Source organism: Panthera uncia, chromosome C2, assembly GCF_023721935.1.
Source record: "Panthera uncia isolate 11264 chromosome C2, Puncia_PCG_1.0, whole genome shotgun sequence".
In the NCBI taxonomy this organism is placed as follows: Eukaryota; Metazoa; Chordata; class Mammalia; order Carnivora; family Felidae; genus Panthera; species Panthera uncia.
Genome location: NC_064810.1, coordinates 57,511,029 through 57,530,780, shown reverse-complemented (window position 1 = coordinate 57,530,780; position 19,752 = coordinate 57,511,029). Strand labels below are relative to the sequence as shown.

At 41.8% G+C, this 19,752-nt stretch overlaps 1 protein-coding gene across 1 annotated transcript in view; it reads right to left on the bottom strand.

Annotated features, from left to right (window-relative positions):
* TMPRSS7 (transmembrane serine protease 7) overlaps nt 1-19,752 on the bottom strand; it is a 41,341-nt gene that overhangs the window by 11,236 nt on the left and 10,353 nt on the right. The window contains 8 exon segments of the mRNA XM_049628163.1: nt 1,285-1,392; nt 4,457-4,593; nt 8,305-8,411; nt 14,989-15,101; nt 17,021-17,151; nt 18,416-18,534; nt 18,536-18,645; nt 19,388-19,426. Of these exon segments, the coding sequence (XP_049484120.1) occupies nt 1,285-1,392; nt 4,457-4,593; nt 8,305-8,411; nt 14,989-15,101; nt 17,021-17,151; nt 18,416-18,534; nt 18,536-18,645; nt 19,388-19,426 (864 nt within the window).

Genomic DNA, 19,752 nt, shown 5'->3' with positions numbered 1-19,752 from the left:
CCATAGGTTATTTTTCACGACTAGAATTGTTTTCAGTTAGTTATGTTATATTAACTCTAACATTTCTCCAAGAATATGAAAGAAATTAAATAGCTTCACCATCACAATTGTATTTGAATTAAACTCTGGATCTTTAGGAGAAAGTGTTGCCAATGGTGTCATATGGTCCAGTGAACTATCCTCCCCATATTACTCCCTGAAACCGGAGGTAGACTCAAGAATGATGTGCAAATAGTAATGAAAAACCAGAAGGAGAATCTCTATCCAAAATAAGAATATCCAATACCCCACCCTTTAGTCATTGCAGATGCAATGTTGATGCAAACGACACTGGTAATTATAGCAATAATAATAATTCTTTCATTCACAATAACTATGTTCCATAAATGAACATGCTCAAGGAGTTTACTCTCTGCAGTTTCTGAGCTTCTCTCTAGATAAAAGATCTATTCTTTTTTTTTTTTTAATTTTTTTTTTTTTAACGTTTATTTATTTTTTAGACAGAGAGAGACAGAGTGTGAACAGGGGAGGGGCAGAGAGAGAGGGAGACACAGAATCCGAAACAGGCTCCAGGCTCTGAGCTGTCAGCACAGAGCCTGATGCAGGGCTTGAACTCACAGACCGCGAGATCATGACCTGAGCCAAAGTCGGACGCTTAACCGACTGAGCCACCCAGGCGCCCCAAAAGATCTATTCTTTAAAATAGGATAGTTAGTTTAAGATTGTGGTTGGTTGCATTATTAGCCACAAATTCTCACTCCCTGTGGTAGTATTATACACTCCCAATCCTTGCCATGCCCCCAGAGTGTGCAGTATAAACTTCCCTGACCCTTGACTATGGCCTTAGCTATATGACTCACTTTGACTGATGGAATATAACGTAAGTGATGGTGTGCCAATTCCAAGCCCAGAACCTAAGAAGAACCATGTATTTTTGCATGCCCTTCCTTTACCTCTACCCTGCCATGGCTAGCCCAGCAGTTCAACGAGGAAAAGAGCATAAGGAGTAGACCTGACCCCAACCTGGAAAGAACCATGTTTATGGGGATCTGCTGCTTAAAGCAGAGCCACCCAGCTGAGCCCAGGCTAGATGTGTCATATCTTAAACAACCCTTGGATGCATGGCCCAGAATAAATGATTGTTGTAAGCCCCTGAGTTTTGGGGTCGCTTGTTATGCAGCAATAGGTAACAGCTACAAAGACCCATGATATATGCTAGTAGATACCATGGCCCAGAAAAGTTATTTCTTCATAAGAAAGCCATAGTAAATTTTGAATACCCACCACAGAAAAGCTCATCACTTTCATCAAAGCAGTCATTTACTCCATCACATCGCTGGGTCTGAGGGACACACAAACCAGAGGAGCATCTAAAAGATCCAACAGGACAGGCTAGAGATGATAAAACACAGAAAATCTTGTGTCAGTCCCTAAAAGTCATCAGACCACACTAAAAAAGAACTACGACGTGTTAGGTGATCAAGGAATTGGCAATATGGTGACAGTAATTACACAATTGCTCCATCAGATCAAGCATAGGTGGTAACTGAAAGACAAAAAAGGTGAATTTAGGAGAGTAAAGAAAGTAAACTAACCCACCAGAAGCTCTGAGTCGGCATTGCATCCAGGTCACATGTCCAATCAAACTTCTACTACCTCTTTCATTGACTCAGCAAACTGGCTTTGTCATTGACTTGGAGAAAGTGAAAGCTGGAAGATACTTTAGACAGTCCAGCATGCTTGATGCACAGTCTTTAGACTCCCCAGGGAATTATAAATGGCCTTCTGGTGCCTCCGAGTCCCGTACGATCAGATGCATTATTCTGAGGAGTCTGCTTTTAATTCCATTATCAAGCGACTTCTGTCCTCAAATATATTAGTAACCACTGATCTTAGACACATGGACCTACAGAGATTAGCGACTGTCCTTAAAACTCAGGACTCCTGCCTTCTACCTCCCACTCCACTTCAACCAGGCTACTCATCAAAGATCCATTCCCTGCCTGATAAATCCTGGGCTTATAGCTAAATATATTAGGAACAATAAATCCTTCTTCATTGCTATGGTCTGAATGTTTGTGGTCCCCACAAATTCATATGTTGATAACCCAGTGTCCATTGTGATGATATTAGGAAGTAGGGCCTTAGGGAGGCGATTCAGTGATGAAGGCAGAGGCCTCATGAATAAGATGAATGTCTTTATAAAAGAGGCCCCACAGAGCTCCCACAAAAGAGGCCCCACAGAGCTCCCACACTGCTTCCATACATGAGGATACAAGTCTGTGACCCAAAGACAGCCTTCACCTGACCACGCTGGCATCTTGATCTCAGATTTCCAGCCTCCAGAACTGTAAGAAATAAGTTTCTGTTTTTTACAAGCTACCCAGTCTGTGGTAGAATAGCCCAAATTGACGAAGACACTCCCCTTGGGCAAAAGAATGGGGAAAAATGCATGGGCAGGTTGACCACTATCTCACTGGCACAAGATGGAGAGTTTCTAGAAAATATTCATGGTTTGGGGCACCTGGGTGGCTCAGTAGGTTAAGCGTCTGACTTTAGTTCAGGTCATGATCTCGAGGTCCGTGAGTTCGAGCCCTGCATCAGGCTCTGTGCTGACAGCTCAGAGCCTGGAGCCTGCTTCAGATTCTGTGTCTCCTCTCTCTCTGCCCCTCTCCCACTTACATCCTGTCTCTCAAAAATAAGTAAATGTTTAAAAAAATTACAAAACATATATATTCATAGTTTGAAGAAACAATTAAAAGTAAGATGGCTCATGGGGCACCTGGGTAGCTCAATGGGTTAACTGCCCAACTTCAGCTCAGGTCATGATCTCGCAGTTCACAAGTTCGAGCCTTGCATGTTGACAGCTCAGAGCCTAGAGCCTGCTTCAGATTCTGTGTCTCCCTCTTTCTCTGCCTCTCTCCTGCTCATGCTCTCTCTCTCTCTCTCTCAAAAATAAATAAACATTAAAAATTAAAATAGATAAAATGGCTCACTATTCACCTAAATTCTTGCTGAAAATTGTAATATTCTGATATTCAGAAGTGTAATACTTCAGATCCAGAAGCAGGTATATTGGCAAAGAAGAAAGGTTCTAAATGAGCTTTCTGTCAGTCTTATCCTCATGGCCTCCTAAATGGTTAGCCCTTACTTGCCCCCTTTTAAAATGGGTGGAGAATTTCCTGAGTCAATATCTACTCTCTCGAGCTCTAAAGACTTCCCTCAAACACTGCTTTTCCTACTGACCACTTCCTGGCTACTGTTCCAGTGGTTCTCGGTGTGAAGGGCAACATTTTGAGGGCTGATCAGCTGTCCGTATGGGTCATGGGCCAAAGTGAGTCACAACAGTTGCCCTGTGATCCACCAAATGTTTTATAAACATCATATTTACAAAGATTTATGAATAGCAAAAATAATAAATCAAGAAATGGATTTGTTCCCATTTGAAAAAAGGAGGGGGGGTGCTCCTGGGTGGCTCATTCAGTTGAGTTTCTGGCTCTTGATTTTGGCTCAGGTCATGATCTTACAGTTCATGAATTCGAGCCCCACATGGGTCTCTTTGTTGACGATGCAGAGCCTGCTTGGAATTCTCTCTCTCCTTTCTCTCTATCTGCCCCTCCCCTGCTTGTGTGCGCATGTGCTCTCTCGCTCTCTCTCTCTCTCTCTCTCTAAAAAAATAAATAAACATTAAAAAAAAAGAGATGAGCTTGTCTCATATTTCAGAAATTATGTAAAAAACTATTTTTCAATTGTAACAAATAATTCTATTATTTCTTCTATAATTTAAACTGTAGCAATAATAAATACAGAATTTTATGTATTATTTATTATACATTTTTATATAACACATATTTATAATATATTTATTTATGTATTATTATAAAATATAATAGTAAATAGCGGAAATAAATCCATTTTTAAAGTTTGTTTATTGATTGATTGATAGATTGATTTTGAAAGAAAGAGAGAGTGAGTGGGAGAGGGGCAGAGAGAGAATCCCAAGCAGGTTCCACACTGTCAGTGCAGAACCTGACATGGGGCTCAGCCCCACAACCCATTAGATCATGACCTGAGCTGAAGTCGGACACTTACCCACCCAAGCGCTCCATAAATAAATCAGTTTTTATTCCATAATTTCTCAAGTTTTAGAGTTATAAAGTATTAGCCTCTGTTTAACCATGTACTAAGATTTTTCTAAAGAGCCAATCCCATGGGGCGCCTGGGAGGCTCAGTCGGTTGAGCGTCCGACTTCGGCTCAGGTCATGATCTCACAGTCTGTGGGTTCGAGCCCCGCGTCAGGCTCTGTGCTGACAGCTCAGAGCCTGGAGCCCGTTTCCAATCCTGTGTCTCCCTCTCTCTCTGCCCCTCCCCCAGTCTCACTTTGTCTCACTCTGTCTCTCAAAAATAAATAAATATTAAAAAAAAAAAATTTTTAAAGAGCCAATCCCAGGCTTACGTTGACTAATGTTGTAACTGCCATATTCCACCAACAGTGGCTTGTCGGAAAGCCTTGAACTGCAGTGCAGCTGAATGTGAGCGAGCGAGCTGGGCACTCGGAAAATCGTCTGGTGATCCATGTAGGAGCCACAGTACCTGAGGAGACAAGAGTCAGGGAAGAGGGTCTGCCAGCTGCATTCTCACTGACCGCGAACTCACTAATACTTTGGTACTTGGGGCTTCGTAAGCAGAGATGCTTATGGCAGAGCTAACAGTAGTTGTCCATTCTATCTAGGTCTCTGTGATTGGGTAACTTCTGTCCCCTCGATTTTCTACTCTGCTAAATACAGCTGAGGTACTATTGACTGCTACCTGTTGTTTTGCTCACAAACACTTATAAACAGAAGAAGTATGGGTCTTCTCTTTTTTCTGCATAAATAACCACATAACAGTAAGAAGTGCCTGCTTTTGCCCACAAACTTACCTATAGAGCAGAGTGGAATCCATGAGCTGAGGCTGAAAATATGCAAAGAATCCCAGAAACACTTAAAGTAAAGCACATGCAATATTTTTTCAAACTAAAGTGAAAACTGAGGTGCGCTCTGAGGCTTGTCGTTGGCAAAATTTCAAAGTAGTAATGTCTGTCTGCAATATTTCCTTACCTTGACTTTTCTTACCTTTTGTCCTAAGAGGAAATGTCTCTCCTGTTAGGAATTCTAATTATATGAACACTGTGGTTAGTAGAACATGAAATATTATTACCCTGGGGGCCTATGATAAGTTAGATCTTTGCTCTGTGTAGGCAAAGTTCTTTCCAGGGTGAAACCTGCAAGGTCGCAAAGGGAAACAGCAAACACACGGGTTGAGGAGTGGAATCTGTGAATGCCAATCACTCCTAGCTGCCAAAACACGTGGGAACCACAAAGGTTCCAGGGATCAGACGCTGGCATTCTGCGGGAGGACCACAGAGGTAACCCATGACTTTAAGGTTCAAAAGAGGAAAGTATTCATTTATCTTTCAGGAAGAATCTTTTGCAGTTAGTTAAATTTCAGGCCCTGATGGGCTGGTAGACTAGCTCCTGGAACAGAGGAAGAGATAACAGCCATAGGTAGGTGGTCACTTTGCCAAACGGGAGCCAGGCTCTGAGAGGCACCTGGCATCCACATTAACCTTTTGGGGCCGGATTCTACTCCAGCTGGTCATCTTGGGATCAGATTCCTGTGTTCTGAAAACATGATTATTGTTATTTGTGTCTCATAGTGATTTTATTTGTGCTCTCCATTAGCATTTACTAGAGCTTTCTCGCGAAAATCAATCTTACCGGGATGTTAAGGAGGAGTCAAGGACTCTTTGAACACATGTTTTGGCTGGAGTTTAGAGAGGAACAGTACGGAATGGAGCACAGTGGTAGCTAAGGGAACAAAAGTTAACAACAACAACAAAAAAGTGAGAAATTGGAGAAACCCAACAAGAGTCAGTTTACAGGTACAGGCACATGACAGGTAAGAAAACCAAGAAGTAAATAAGTGAAGTAACATGTTAAAGTTCGAAATAGCAAGAAAGTAGAAGCAGGATTAGGACACAAGTCCCCCTGGTATTAAATCTAAAGATTAACCCTCCCAAGTTTGCTTCATAACTGTCTTGACATTTTTGGGTTGTACTGTTCTGTTCATTTTCTTTTGCTTTGTTTTTTTGCTTTTGTTTCTTGTTTGTTTTTACTTTTGCATTTAAGACCATTACATATGATTTTGTTTTGCTTGGAAAAATAAATAAATAAATAAACCCTGGTACTTTCTAGTGCACCAACAGCTTTCCCTTCGTGAACTTTGCTCTGCAAAACTTCATCGAAAGGACATCCATTCCTTTAGGGTCATATGTTGCATTGTAGCTGCCCTGAGCGGCTACACCCTATTCCCATGTTCTCTGAACTCACGATCACTGGGCATCCTGGTGGCGGCATTACTTTTTTCTGCTTCCCCTTTACAAACCCAATGCCTTTAGGCAACTTTTCAGCAAGGTGTCCGAAGTTAGTTCAATTACAGCCTTTCCTTTTTAGATGAAAAGAACTGATAATGGGAAGGGCTGGCATTTTAAATTCTAAGGGTGCAACTAACATCAAAAGAATCTGATAGGATTTCAGCCAGCCAAACTTCAGTCAAATTGAAGAGCCAGCCCTTCAGGGAAAGTATTTAAGCAGAGAGAGTTCCTGATTCTGATTCCTTGTTAGAAAATCCTGCTCATACTTTGACAGCAACACTTCCTAGGTGGTAGCAGTTGTTACTTAGAAGGAAAAAAAATAGTATCTAGTTCTGAATTATAGCTCTATTTTACCCATACAACTTTATAAAAGAATTGTTAAGAGTTGTTTTTTCAACCTCTATCTAATTAAGTATCAAAATGCAGCATTCATAAAATTTGGTGGGGGGGGGGGCACATTCTATAGTATTTATCCATCCAAAGTAATTTCCAAGGCAATTTTTTTTTGACATGCGATGTTGCAATAGTTTCAGGTGTATAACATAGTGATTCAACAACTCTATCCCAAACAATCTTACTCATCATAATAATGACTAATATTTTCTTTTGGTGTGTAGTATGCATTATCTCACTGAATCCTTACCAAAAAAATCCCACCTTAACAAGTAAGAATTATTACCTCATTTACAGATTGAAAATCAAAGAGGTTAAGTAATTTGTCCTAGTTAATATAGGTACTAAATTACAGAGCTCAAATTTGAACCCAGGTTTTCTGTCTCCTGCACAATAGACCCTGATTCAAAATCATTTCCAATAGGAATACGAGGCACATCTAATAATGGTCCAAGAATGCTTTTCAATCAGATAGGATATATTCCAGTGAAGGCAGAACCTATCACTGCATAGCACATAATCCAGGCGTCTAAAGGAAATGAAAGAAGGTGGTTCAGGAAAATCACTTAGAAAAGGAAAGTTTCGTTCATGGATTAACAGTGAGCAAAGAATTAGCAGGCAAATCCCTTAGGCTAACCTCACAAAAATTCTTCCTTCAAAGTAAACTTAGAAGCTATTCTGCTGCAAAGACAGGACAGTCTCTATTTTTAAATACAAGACCTAGTACAACTTTAGAAGCAAATAAACAATAAAAATAACTAAGACGCAAATTAAGGGTGAGAGTGAGGAGATCCTGGGTCAGTTCGGGAAGCTCAGACACCTCGATTTCTCTAATCAGCCTCAACCCATGTGCCAGGATACAGCCAGACTGACCCAACCTCTCCTACTGCACACAGTTGGCTAATGGTTTTTAATTTTTGTATCACCAGGACTCCTATTTACTATTTCCTCCAGGGCTCCATGGTTTATCTGCCAAGCTATTTTTGTAAAGTATAGAGGGTGCACACCCATAGCCCAGCAGCAAAGAGCAGTGGCCCAGCCAGGACTTGGGAGCCATAAGACATGGATTTGAATCCTGGCTTAATCACATATAAGCTGAGTGACCTTGGGGCACCTGGGTGGCTCAGTCAGTTAAGCATCTGACTTCAGCTCAGGTCATGATCTCACAGTCTGTGAGTTCGAGCCCCGCATCGGGCTCTGTGCTGCCAGCTCAGAGCCCGGAGCCTGTTTCAGATTCTGTGTCTCCCTCTCTCTGACCCGCCCCCATTCATGCTCTGTCTCTCTCTGTCTCAAAAATAAATAAAGGTTAAAAAAAAAAAAAAATTAAAAAAAAAAAAAAAGCTGAGTGACCTTGAGCAAGTTATTTAACTCCTGTATCCTTCAATTTCCCTCTCTGTAAATCGTTAAGTGCAAACTCTTCGGGGACAAGGGATCCAAGGCTTTGAACCTTTAGGTGAGGCCTTTCATCAGATTCTTTACATATGGAACCCACTTACATTTGTTCATTAATTTCCCACCATCCATGGTCACAGCCTTTCACGCTCTTCTTGGTTATTGAATAATTATGGAATTTCAGTGCTACGCCAAGTGTTGATAAGGAAGTCTGTGAAAAACAAACATTAAGTCAGAAAAATGTTTCAACTGAAGGATATGTTTCAGGCTAAGTTTCCTCACTCAGAACTCATTCCCTCAGCTTGCCGCTTTTAGGGCATTTTATTCTTTGTGCCTTATTATGATATGAGAAGATAGGATTCCATAGGCAGAGAGGGAAAGATTAGGATCTGAGGTTCCTGGGTGGGGAAAAACACCTATTTTGGAACAATGCTGGGAGTGTCTGACCACAGCAAACCCCCAGGCCATAAGGTTCCTCTTAAGAATATAACAGAGACCACCTACTGGTCCTCAGGTTTCCCCTCTGGAATTTGACAAAAGACCTAAATATGGCCACAGACCACCCCTCGTACAATGGAAATGAGCCAATCAGGAATGGACAACCCAGCACCTAGAGTTATCCAGCCAATAAGTGTAGAACCTGAGAAGGAACAAGGGAGAGGGGAAGGGGCAGGGCTGACCAGAACCTTATGAAACAAAAACCCTTGCCTATAGTGCTCGGACATTCACTTTCGAATGTCCCCTCTCTGTGAAGGGGAGACATACTATTCTTCCTTTCTAATCTTATATTCTAATAAACTTTTGCCTGCTGTTCCTTTTGTGCCCACCTCTTCATTTTCCAAGTGGAGAGACAATGAATCCCGGGTATTACGGGAAAAAACCCTACAACACTATGACCTTTGGTGGGATAGACCAGTACCTCCCCTACCCTGCAACAAACCAGAATGAGGAGAGCATAATAGAGAGGGAAATGGGTGGCCCAGTGCTAGGGAGCTGCTCTAAGGCCCCAGTTTTGAGTGAGCTGGGTAACATGGGACATATTAGATTATCTCTAGGTGTCAGTTTCCTCCTTGTAAATGAGCTTAACTTTGAAAACACCCACTTGTTAATGAATGCACACAGTTTCCTCCTTCAGTAACAATGACATAGTTCATTTAAAGCACTATTCAGATTATTTAGATAACAGAGAAGTGAATCAGCATCCTCTTCATATTAAACCTGGGTATTCCTGAAGGCAGTTACTAAATCACTCCCAAGTCTACTGAGACCAGATCAAACAAGAAAGAGGCTGCCCATACAGCACACACCCACGTGAGTGTGCATGCGTGTGCGCACACACATCCGACCTTTTTATGACATTGTATGACGTACACATACATTGTGTTATGTCATGATTTTAGTTTTTAAGTTTTTTAAATCTATTTTTTTTAATGTTTATTTTTGAGACACAGAGAGAGACAGAAGGCAAACAGGGGAGGGGCAGAGAGAGAGGGAGGCACAGAATCCGAAGCAGGCTCCAGGCCTGCCGAGCTGTCAGCACAGAGCCCTACATGGGGCTCATGACCCCAGACGAGATCATGACCCCAGCCAAAGTGAAACGCTTAGCCAACTGAGCCACCCAGGGACGCCTCCTTTTTTTTTTTTTTTAAGAAATTAATTTTAACTGATTTTTATTGCTCTGACATTTAGTGTTGTAGTGATATCATTTGTATTTGTGATGTATTTGATGTTACAACGTCTTTGTTGTATGTACTTCTTTCTAACATGTATTTAAGTACTGTAGCCCTCATCCCTCAACCTATCTTGCAGAGAAAATGATTCAGGCTATTTATTTACTTATGTATTTATTTAAATTAAGTAATCTCTACACCCAACGTGGGGCCCCAACTCGGGACCTTGAAACCAAGAATTGCACGCTCCATCAACTGAGCCAGCCAGGTACCCCTATGTCTCTCATTTAAACAACACGACAACACAGGAAGGAAGTATGAGTCCTATTTTATGGAAGAAGTCAAGACTAACCAAAAATAAGTGACATTCCCAATGTTACCCTGCATTTCTCTGAAGGCTGCTTTTTCTCAATGTATCATGCCACCTGGAACATTGACAGTGAGGGCTCAAGGGGAACAGGACAGTCTTATGTGCAGCGAACGCCAAGGGCTCCTGAGAACATACATCGATTTATCCCCCCAGTCTTGTCATCTTACTGTTTCTTCACATTAAAAATAAATAGATGTCAACTAAGAGATAATAAATATCTAGAGTAATCAGTGTAATTTTCTAGCATAAGAGTATATTCCAATGTAGCCCTCCACAAGAAGGTTACATGGGCGTTTTCAATGTGTTCCATCGGTCCAAAGTAAAATAGATTTATATGCGCTCCCCAATCTCCAAAGCCTCTCCACGGAGAAAGGAAGTAAGTCCCCTTGCACACCAGGTTCCACTGACACAGAATTGCACACAAGTCTACACGTGAGCCCAGACTGACCAAGAGGCATTACTGATATTATCCAGCTTGACAAGTGGGGTAAAGCAGGGCAGTTCCAAAAAACACCATGAGCTCTTTTGCTCAACAAATGGACAAAAATTAAAAACTGCTGGGGCGCCTGGGTGGCTCAGTCGGTTGGGCGTCCGACTTCGGCTCAGGTCATGATCTCGCGGTCCATGGGTTCGAGCCCCGCGTCGGGCTCTGTGCTGACAGCTCAGAGCCTGGAGCCTGTTTCAGATTCTGTGTCTCCCTCTCTCTCTGACCTTCCCCCATTCATGCTCTGTCCCTCTCTGTCTCAAAAATGAATAAACGTTAAAAAAAATTAAAAAAAAAAAACCTGCTAAGTATGCTATTTCCTTCTGTGTCCTGTATTCTCTGTTCCCACTGCCCAACCCACGCCTTTGCTTTGGGAACTTCTACCAAATAAGGGGAGAAAGTCTCCTGATTTGGACCTGCTGTGTTGAAATATTTCTCTAGTCAGTGACAGCGACAGGATGCAGGACGTGCTTTATCCTTATCACTTCTCACTCGCCAGTGGTTCTATACATATAACTCAACCCATCTCCCACTGGCACTGGGAACTTCCGTGGTTAGATGCTTGCCACAGAAGCAGGGAAGAGGGATTCATCTCTGGGGAATCCCACCTATTCCCTAGGTGATAGGAGGAGGTGAATTTACATGGCCCACAGTATATTGCTTATGTGGATGCATCTAAACTGGTGGGTGCTAGGCTGATGGCATCGGTTATATAACAATTCAAAACCCCACTCCACATTTTTCTTCTAAGATTCCATAGCAAAATGCATTGGTTGAAAAACAAAAAGAAGGAAAACAGAAAGGTAAATACTCAATTAAGTGATTGTTATGAAACAGGGAAGCTGAACATCTTTAGGAACCCAGGAAAGGAGGGGGTGCTGAATTTACTTAATGGAGAGGCACATGATTCCTTTTAATGCTGCCTGGGTCACTTTCTATTTGAGTAACCTCTGGCAAATGGCTTGCCCCCAGTTCTATTGCCTTATCCATAAAATGTGACCAGAGTCTCTTTCCTATATCAGCGGTATGTTTTAAGAGCAAATAAAAATGTGTGTGCCCTAAACAAATGCAGGTGACAGGTTATAAGCCTCAATACTCCTTTTTGCTATTTCTTATTTCACCACACCTTCTTCCCCCACAGTCTGTAAGCTCTGAGACAACAAGGACTTTACCTTGTTACTAAGTGTTCCCTATGGTTACATGCCTGAAACTGACATTCAATGAATATTTGTTTATTCTTGGGAGAAGAATCAGAGGAACTTTAAGTTGGAGCGGGAGTTAATCTTGCTCAGGTAAATGAGACCTTAAAAACGCAGCCGAGGGGCGTCTCGGTGGCTCAGTTGGTGGAGCTTCGGACTTCGACTCAGGTCATGATCTCATGGTTCGTGGGTTCAAGCCCCGTATCAGGCTCTGTGTTGACAGCTCAGAGCCTGGAGCCTGCTTCGGATTCTGTGTGTGTCTCTCTCTGCCCATCCCCCACTCAGGCTCAGAAAAGAAAAGAAAAAAGTCAGCTGAAAGTGAGTTTGCAAAAGGGATTGATTGCTCTTCAGTTACATCTGGAAGTCGGACCAGGCACTAAGAAGGATGGAGAATAATAGAAATCAACTCTTGTGTATTAAAGAGTTTATCGTTTTACCATGACTTGAGTCAATATTTTTGTCACTTACGTCATTCTTCCCAGTTGTTTGCAATAAATTCAAAGCTATTTGACAGGTGCCTTTTTTTTTTTTTTAATTTTTTAATGTTTACTTATTTTTGAGAGAGAGAGAGAGACAGAGCATGAACAGGGGAGGGTCAGAGAGAGGGAGACACAGAATCTGAAACAGGCTCCAGGCTCTGAGCTGTCAGCACAGAACCTGCTGCCGGGCTTGAACTCACAAACTGAGATCATGACCTGAGCCAAAGTGGGATGCTTAACCAACTGAGCCACCCAGGAGCCCCCAATTATTTTTTTTACATGATTTCCATTTGCAGAAATATGCAATCACACAATTTTAGGTGGCTGTTCAAAGTGGTCCAAGGAAGGAACAGCTTTATTTAACCTCCATGCTGAAGAGGACCAGCCTTGACCTCTGGGAAATGGTGTCACCCACCAAGTCTATCCCTAATATTTCCTGTCTTCCCTCTCCCATTCTCCACTCCCCCAGGGGCATGCTTTTTGCCTTATAAAGAATTCTTTTTATTTAGCATTTCTAACTCTCAACCCCTAGGGAAACAATCTGATATTCTAATTTACATTCTGACTAGAACAATGTTTGAGGATCTTCACTGTAGGGCTTATGGCTTATTATGGAATCACATTTATTTCACCTGAAAAGAATTTCAAACATTTGACAGAGCTTTTGGGAATGGGGCCTTTCCTGTTCTGGATGTCATAAAAAAGATCCATCTGCTTTTCGGAGAGATGGAAGAGACAGATTTGCAGTCTCTCCTGTTCCTTACCCAAGTTGCGAGAGTCACTTGAGGTACTGAGATTCTGCTGCCCTGATGAGGCATTAAGAATCTGGTGGTGAGCGAGTCCAGAACCTTTGGGTTTTAGTTATTTTGGAAATGTTTGCTACAATGATAAAAAAATAAATAAGTTAAGGATGTATGCCATTAGGACACTGAGACTAAGTACACATTTGGGTGTAATAAAATTATTAAAAATATGTAACTCTGGGGCTCCTGGGTGGCTCAGTTGGTGGAGCTTCAGACTTCGGCTCAGGTCATGGTCTCTTAGTTCGGGAGTTCGAGCCTCGCATCGGGCTCTGTGCTGATGGCTCAGAGCCTGGAGCCTGCTTCGGATTCTGTGTCTCCCTCTCTCTCTGCCCCTCCCCCGCTCATGCTCTGTGTGTCTCTCTCTCTGTGTCAAAAATAAATAAACATTAAAAAAATTTTTTTAAAGATATTTAACTCTTTGGGGCACCTGGGTGGCTCAGTTGTGTAAGCATCCGATTCTTGGTTTCAGCTCAGGTCACGACCTCTTGGTTAACGAGATGGAGCCCCGTGCCTGCTTTGTTCTCCATAGCCCTATGTAACATACTATACACATTGTTGTCACCTGTCTCCCCCTACTGCATGGTAAGCTTCATGTCGGATATCATGGATCCCAGTGTCCAGAAAACTGCCTGACACATAGTAGGCAGTTAATAATAACATGTTGAATGAATGCAAACCATAAACTGCTTGCCACTTACATCCACTTGCTGTGCCTCACAAAAATGATTTTATACATATATGCTGAAAGAGCCTTCCATGAAAGGCTTCATGACCTTCCATGAGACACTAAAGTTGGAGAAAGAAAAACAGTTATGGACTAAAATTTTAAAGACAAAAAAAAAAAAAAAAAAAAGATTGAACTCTCTGTTAAGGACCAGAGATATATATATTTCATATACATTTACATCTTGGTTTGCTTATACAACTGAAATATACATTGCCTAATTAAATTTATTATTTCTTTATTATTCTTACTATAATGCTGATAGTGAAAGAAGTAAAAAGTGGTGAGTTCTACCAGGGTAAAAAGAAAAAAAAAAAAGAAAGAAATATTGTTTGATCTCGTAACAATGTCTTTGCATTTAAAAAATTTTTTAATGTTTATTTTTGAGGGAGATAAAGACAGAGTGTGAGTGGGGGAGGGGCAGAGAGAGAGGGAGACACAGAATCCAAAGCAGGCTCCAGGCTCTGAGCTGTGACCACAGAGCCCAACGAGGGGCTCAAACCCACAGATTGTGAAATCATGACCTGAGCTGAAGTCCAATTCTTAACTAACAGAGCCACGGAGGAGCCCCTGTCTTTGCGAGGGGTTTTTTTGATACAAACAAACAAAACAACAACAGGAAAAATAAGCCCGTCCCAAAGAACAGTTAATTTATAGGCAGAGGGTTGAAATTACAAGGAACTTTCATGTTCTAGGTAACATATTTGCTTAGGGTTTAAGTGTTATAAAATTAACTAATATTCTTTTTGTAGTAAAAAGTTAATGGGGTGCCTGGGTGGCTCAGTCGGTTGGGCGTCCAACTTCGGCTCAGGTCATGATCTCACTGCTGGTGAGTTTGAGCCCTGCGTCAGGCTCTGTGCGGACAGCTCAGAGCCTGGAGGCTGCTTTAGATTCTGTCTCCCTTTCTGCCCATCCCTGGCTTGCACTCTGTCTCTCTCTCTGTCTCTCAAAAATAAATAAACATTAAAAAAACATTTTTAATGAATTAAATTTAAAAATAAACTGTTACTAAACATAAGATAACAATATTTTTCTAAAATAGTGGTAAAACTAGGTTACCTGAAATTTCCAGGTACACTTGCATTTCGGAGGATAGTAGCTTGGGTAATATGGACTTGAAATTTTCCCTTCAAAGCCAGTGATTTCTTTGATGAATACTGTGTTTTCACATTCTGAAAAAAAATATCCATTAACAGACAACAATTTGCAGTCGTGGGATTATGGGAAATGCACTGAATTCATTTCTTTAACTACAAATGCACACTCTTCGATCAACAAGCTTAGATACTTTTTAAAATTTAAGCTAATTTTTCAAAAAAGAAATAGTACCATACAGAGGTATAGCTAAACTTCTTGTTCAAATTCTGTATTTGTTTTCAGATCATGTATTTTGACTACAGATCTATTACTCTCTTTAAAAACATACTTTAAATATATTTTTTAAAGCTTCTGAGCGTTATTTGTTTAAATGAGTGTATATTTGTTGTTTAGGAAATATGCCCAGTTTACATAACATGTTGTCCTGTTTATATAAAACAATCTGAATGTTTATTCATACTGCATGGTCATCTTTCTCCTAAAATGTAATGTCCTTGAGAGTATTGGTTTTTGTCTATTTTGTTTGCTACTCTTTCCCTTACACCTGGAATCATCCCTGGCATGTAGTACATGCTCAGTCAATGTTTGTTCACAAATTCCACTGCAATATTTCTGAGATAATCATATTTTTAATCTTTGGAGCTGGAGACAATTTTCAACCCAACAACATCTCAAATCTCCAGTTCAATTTTGTTTAACAAATCAGTTTTACATTTAGTTTTGTAATAATTCGATGGAGAAAACCTATCAAAACAAGCCACTGCCTTAAAATGTAGATGGACCTATTAAGCCATGACCAGGTAACTTAAGCCAAATCCACTGCCCTCCTCACCCACATCTGTCATTCTGATCCTTTTGTCCTCGTTGGTGTTCATAGAGAAGTTGCCAGGACACCATCTGTAAGACCTGACCAGCTACAAGGCAACAAACATTACAAAAAGACTAGAGTTTCAGTGAAGGCTCTTTTTATTTAGTCTTGTTTTGTTTTACTTCATCAACCCACATCAAAAAGAGAAGAATGAAAGGGAGCTGGGTCACTTTTTGCTCACTACCTGACCTAGGAAAATCCATTGAATCTCCGGGTGTTACTTCACACGCATCTTCTTCTAGGATGGCATTCCCATGCATTGCTATTAAGGAGGATTCACGATAGACAGTCCCCCACCCCACGCCCACTAGGTACTGAGCTGTTATCACTCAGCTCCGAACCCACCCCTCTCTACTCTGTTCCGTGACGCTGTAGCGGGGACTCTGCAAAAGGCTTCTCTCCTTTGCCACCTGGCTTCCAACTAGGCTCTGTCAATGGGGGGCGCTACAGGCAGCTAGAAGCCTGGAAGAGGAAGAATAGGCTTTCCCGTGTGTTTCGTTTCCTCTTCCTGGGAGTGTCATCCCCCCGCAACCATGGCTCTCCCCACCCTGTCATGCAGCTCTACTTTGTCCCCGTAGCTGAGTCGAACCCTGTTAGCAGTTTTCCCAACTTCCACTTCATTGCACCTCCCTCAAGGATACCGGCCTCGGCTGTCGACTGTCCGGTACCCGCTCCTCGACGGTCTGGACCCCCTCCTCGACCCCGCGAATACCTGCCTCTGAACTCAAGAGACACCAGCACCAGCCTGGCACTCCATTCCTCAGAAGTCTGAATTTCAGGCCACAGACCCCTCCTCCACACTGTAAATTGTCATCATTCTGGCGGCTTTCCCTTGTCCCCCTAGACCTACGGGTGGTGGTTGCTCCCTGCGTGTACTGCCTACATAATACCTTACAGTTTTCTTTTCACCTTTTGAGTTAGCTAGCTAACACCTTTATCCTGAGTTAGCAGTTCTTCACATTAAATTCTGTTTAAATACTATAACTCTCTCTCCTCTGACAGGACCCTGAGTCAGGGTCCCTGACTCATATAACTAGTATTACAACACAGCCTCAGGAGAGAGAAGACTGGAGTATCATACCAGATATTTTTCAAGGTGACTTTTTTCAATTAGCAAAGACTTACTTTGTTCTGGAATGACCTCAAAAAACGCCCGGATTCCTGATAGCCTCCGTATCTGAGGAGACTTAAATGCCACCAGCATGAGATTATTTGTGGAAACAAAGGACATTATCGTTCTTGTGGGTTCACAAATTCTGAAACCAGATAACAGAACAAAAGTACATGAATAGTAGGTTATTGAGGAGTGAGCCTCCCTCCACCACTAATTCCACACGTTTCCTGGGCCATCTACACAGTTCTTGTTAGGCAGACCCGGCCAGTCAGAGCTTCGTCAATTAGTGGCCACAGGGCACGATGGAGGGGAGCGGATAAAGGTACGGAAACTTTTGTCTAGTAACTACCAAAGAGTTTTCCTGATGGCTGTCACAGGACCCTCCTTGAGAACAAACAAGGCATAAACAGCCATTTAAATGGCTGCAGTCATGAGCTCTGTTCTAAGCAAAACCGGACTGAGAACTCAACTCTGTCACTTAACTGGCTGAAAGATTCTCCAGCAACTAATCTTCATAAATGCCAGGTCCCCTATGGTGAAACGGTGGTAATGACTATAGGACATCCCTCATAGCCTTTCGGTAAGGATTAAATGAGATAATAGCAAAGTATGTCTGGAAGGGTGAAAAGAAGCAGTAACAATGACTGAGGAATGGGAGCCAGTGACAAACTTACTTGTCACTGTGTACCATTTACGCTGTTGAAATTTTTAACATGCAAAATATAAATTCCAAAATATAAACTCATACATACATACATATATACATAAAACACTGCTCTATACCTACATAAGCACTATTTTACCACAGTAAAAACAGCACATTGTGAATAAAGTATAAGTATCATTATTAAGATATTAAGCACTCAAAAAGATGTCTGCTAGTAAATAAAAAAATATTAGCATATGTATATGTACATATGTGTGCAATTACATATCTATATATGAACGAAAATATTTGCAAAAACATAACAGGCATTTGTTCTGGGTAATGAGATTGTGAAATATTGACATTGTTTTCTCTGATTGACTTCACTTTCGCAGTGAACATTGTGTTCTCTTTCTAATAAGGGAGAAAATTTTTGTTTTACTCATGGAATGCAATCCTCATAGAGTATTTAATTCTCACACTCTAATGAGAGCGATTGCATAAAAGTAAAATTAAACAAAAAAAATTATATTTCAGAAATATTTCAAGAAGTGGCTGAAGTTCCTGCTACACTGATTTTCACTCTGGTAGGCTAACAAGTAAAAAGCAAGCATTGTGTCTGACAGGCTCTGGCTAATACACGGGATGCTAAGTAAGGCGTGGGTCCGTCTTTGATCTCATGTGCGCACGCAAAAGTTTTTTCCCTTTGTTTCTAAGGGAAACACGATACTGACAGTTTTTTCCCTTGCGACCTGAGTACCTATACAAGACGGTGCTCCGGAGTGGCATGAGGGAGTCGTAAATGGTCAGGGAGTCGGTGACACAATTGTCAGCTTCAATCTGGACGGACTCTATCGAGAGACGAATCAGGTAGCCCACTTAAGGCCACCAGCTTGAAGTGGCACGTCAGCCTCCCTGACGTTGCAGAAATCTCCAGAGGGTAGCGGAGAGACAGATGATCTGCATAGAAGTACTGAGAGCAGCCTTTGTCTGTGGAGACAGCACTTTGTTTTGTTCCGTTTTAGAAATAACTTTTCTAGACATCTTTAAAGAGTGAGGAGCAAAGAGTTCCTCTGGAGGACATCTGCTGTTTTTGCCAGCCCAGAGTCCGCTCCCCCTTCTTCTGGTAATGGCACCAGGATTTTACTTTGAGAAACTGTCTATACCCTGATTGTGTGGTTTGGTTGGGGTTAAACTCACTTCTATGTCCAGAGATGGGCGCATGACCCAGACTGGCCAATCAGAGTAAAGGAAGCTGGTGCATGAATGGGCTTGCCAGCCAATCTGAGACAGTAAATTCGGCACCAGGACTTCTGCAAAAACTGTCGGGAAAGTTATTGGGGGCGGGGGGGGGGGGGGGTGGAGAGGGGTTGTTCTACCATTGCTGCTACTAATATATTATAAGCTTGGATCTATTGATGCCATTTATGACACTGCATTAGAAGAATACATTTGATGAAGCTTCAGCAAGGAAAAGCAGAGATGTGGAGTCCTGATGAGATTTTATTTTAGAACCTGGCCCCAAACAGGCCTGAAGCCAGCACATTCTCCACCCCTGTCCCAGGTAGAAGAGCCAATCAAGTTTCTTCAGTGCTTAAGCCAGTTTGAGTGTATTTCTATCACTGGTAACTGAAAGAGGACTAACAAATACCACCATATGAAAAAGAAAACTATAGCCAAAAAGGATACTAATTTGGAGGCAGTGTAGGAGAAGCTATGCGTCATAATTTACCAGCTCCTATGGTTGAAGAGTAATCTGACCGAAGCCCAGCTGCATTGAAAAAACACACGGAAAAGAAACTGTCAGTTCCAGTATATCATTTTGTTAGAATTATCCTCAGTAAAAATGCTTTTCAGTCCTGGGGCACCTGGGTGGCTCAGTCGGTTGAGCGACCAACTTCGGCTCAGGTCATGATCTCACAGGTTGTGAGTTGGAGCCCCGCATGGGGCTCTGTGCTGACAGCTCAGAGCCTGGAGTCTGCTTCGGATTCTGTCTCCCACTCTCTCTGCCCTTCCCCCACTCATGCTCTCTGTCTGTCTCTCTCTGTCTCAGAAATAAATAAACATAATATATATATATGATTTTTATTTTATATA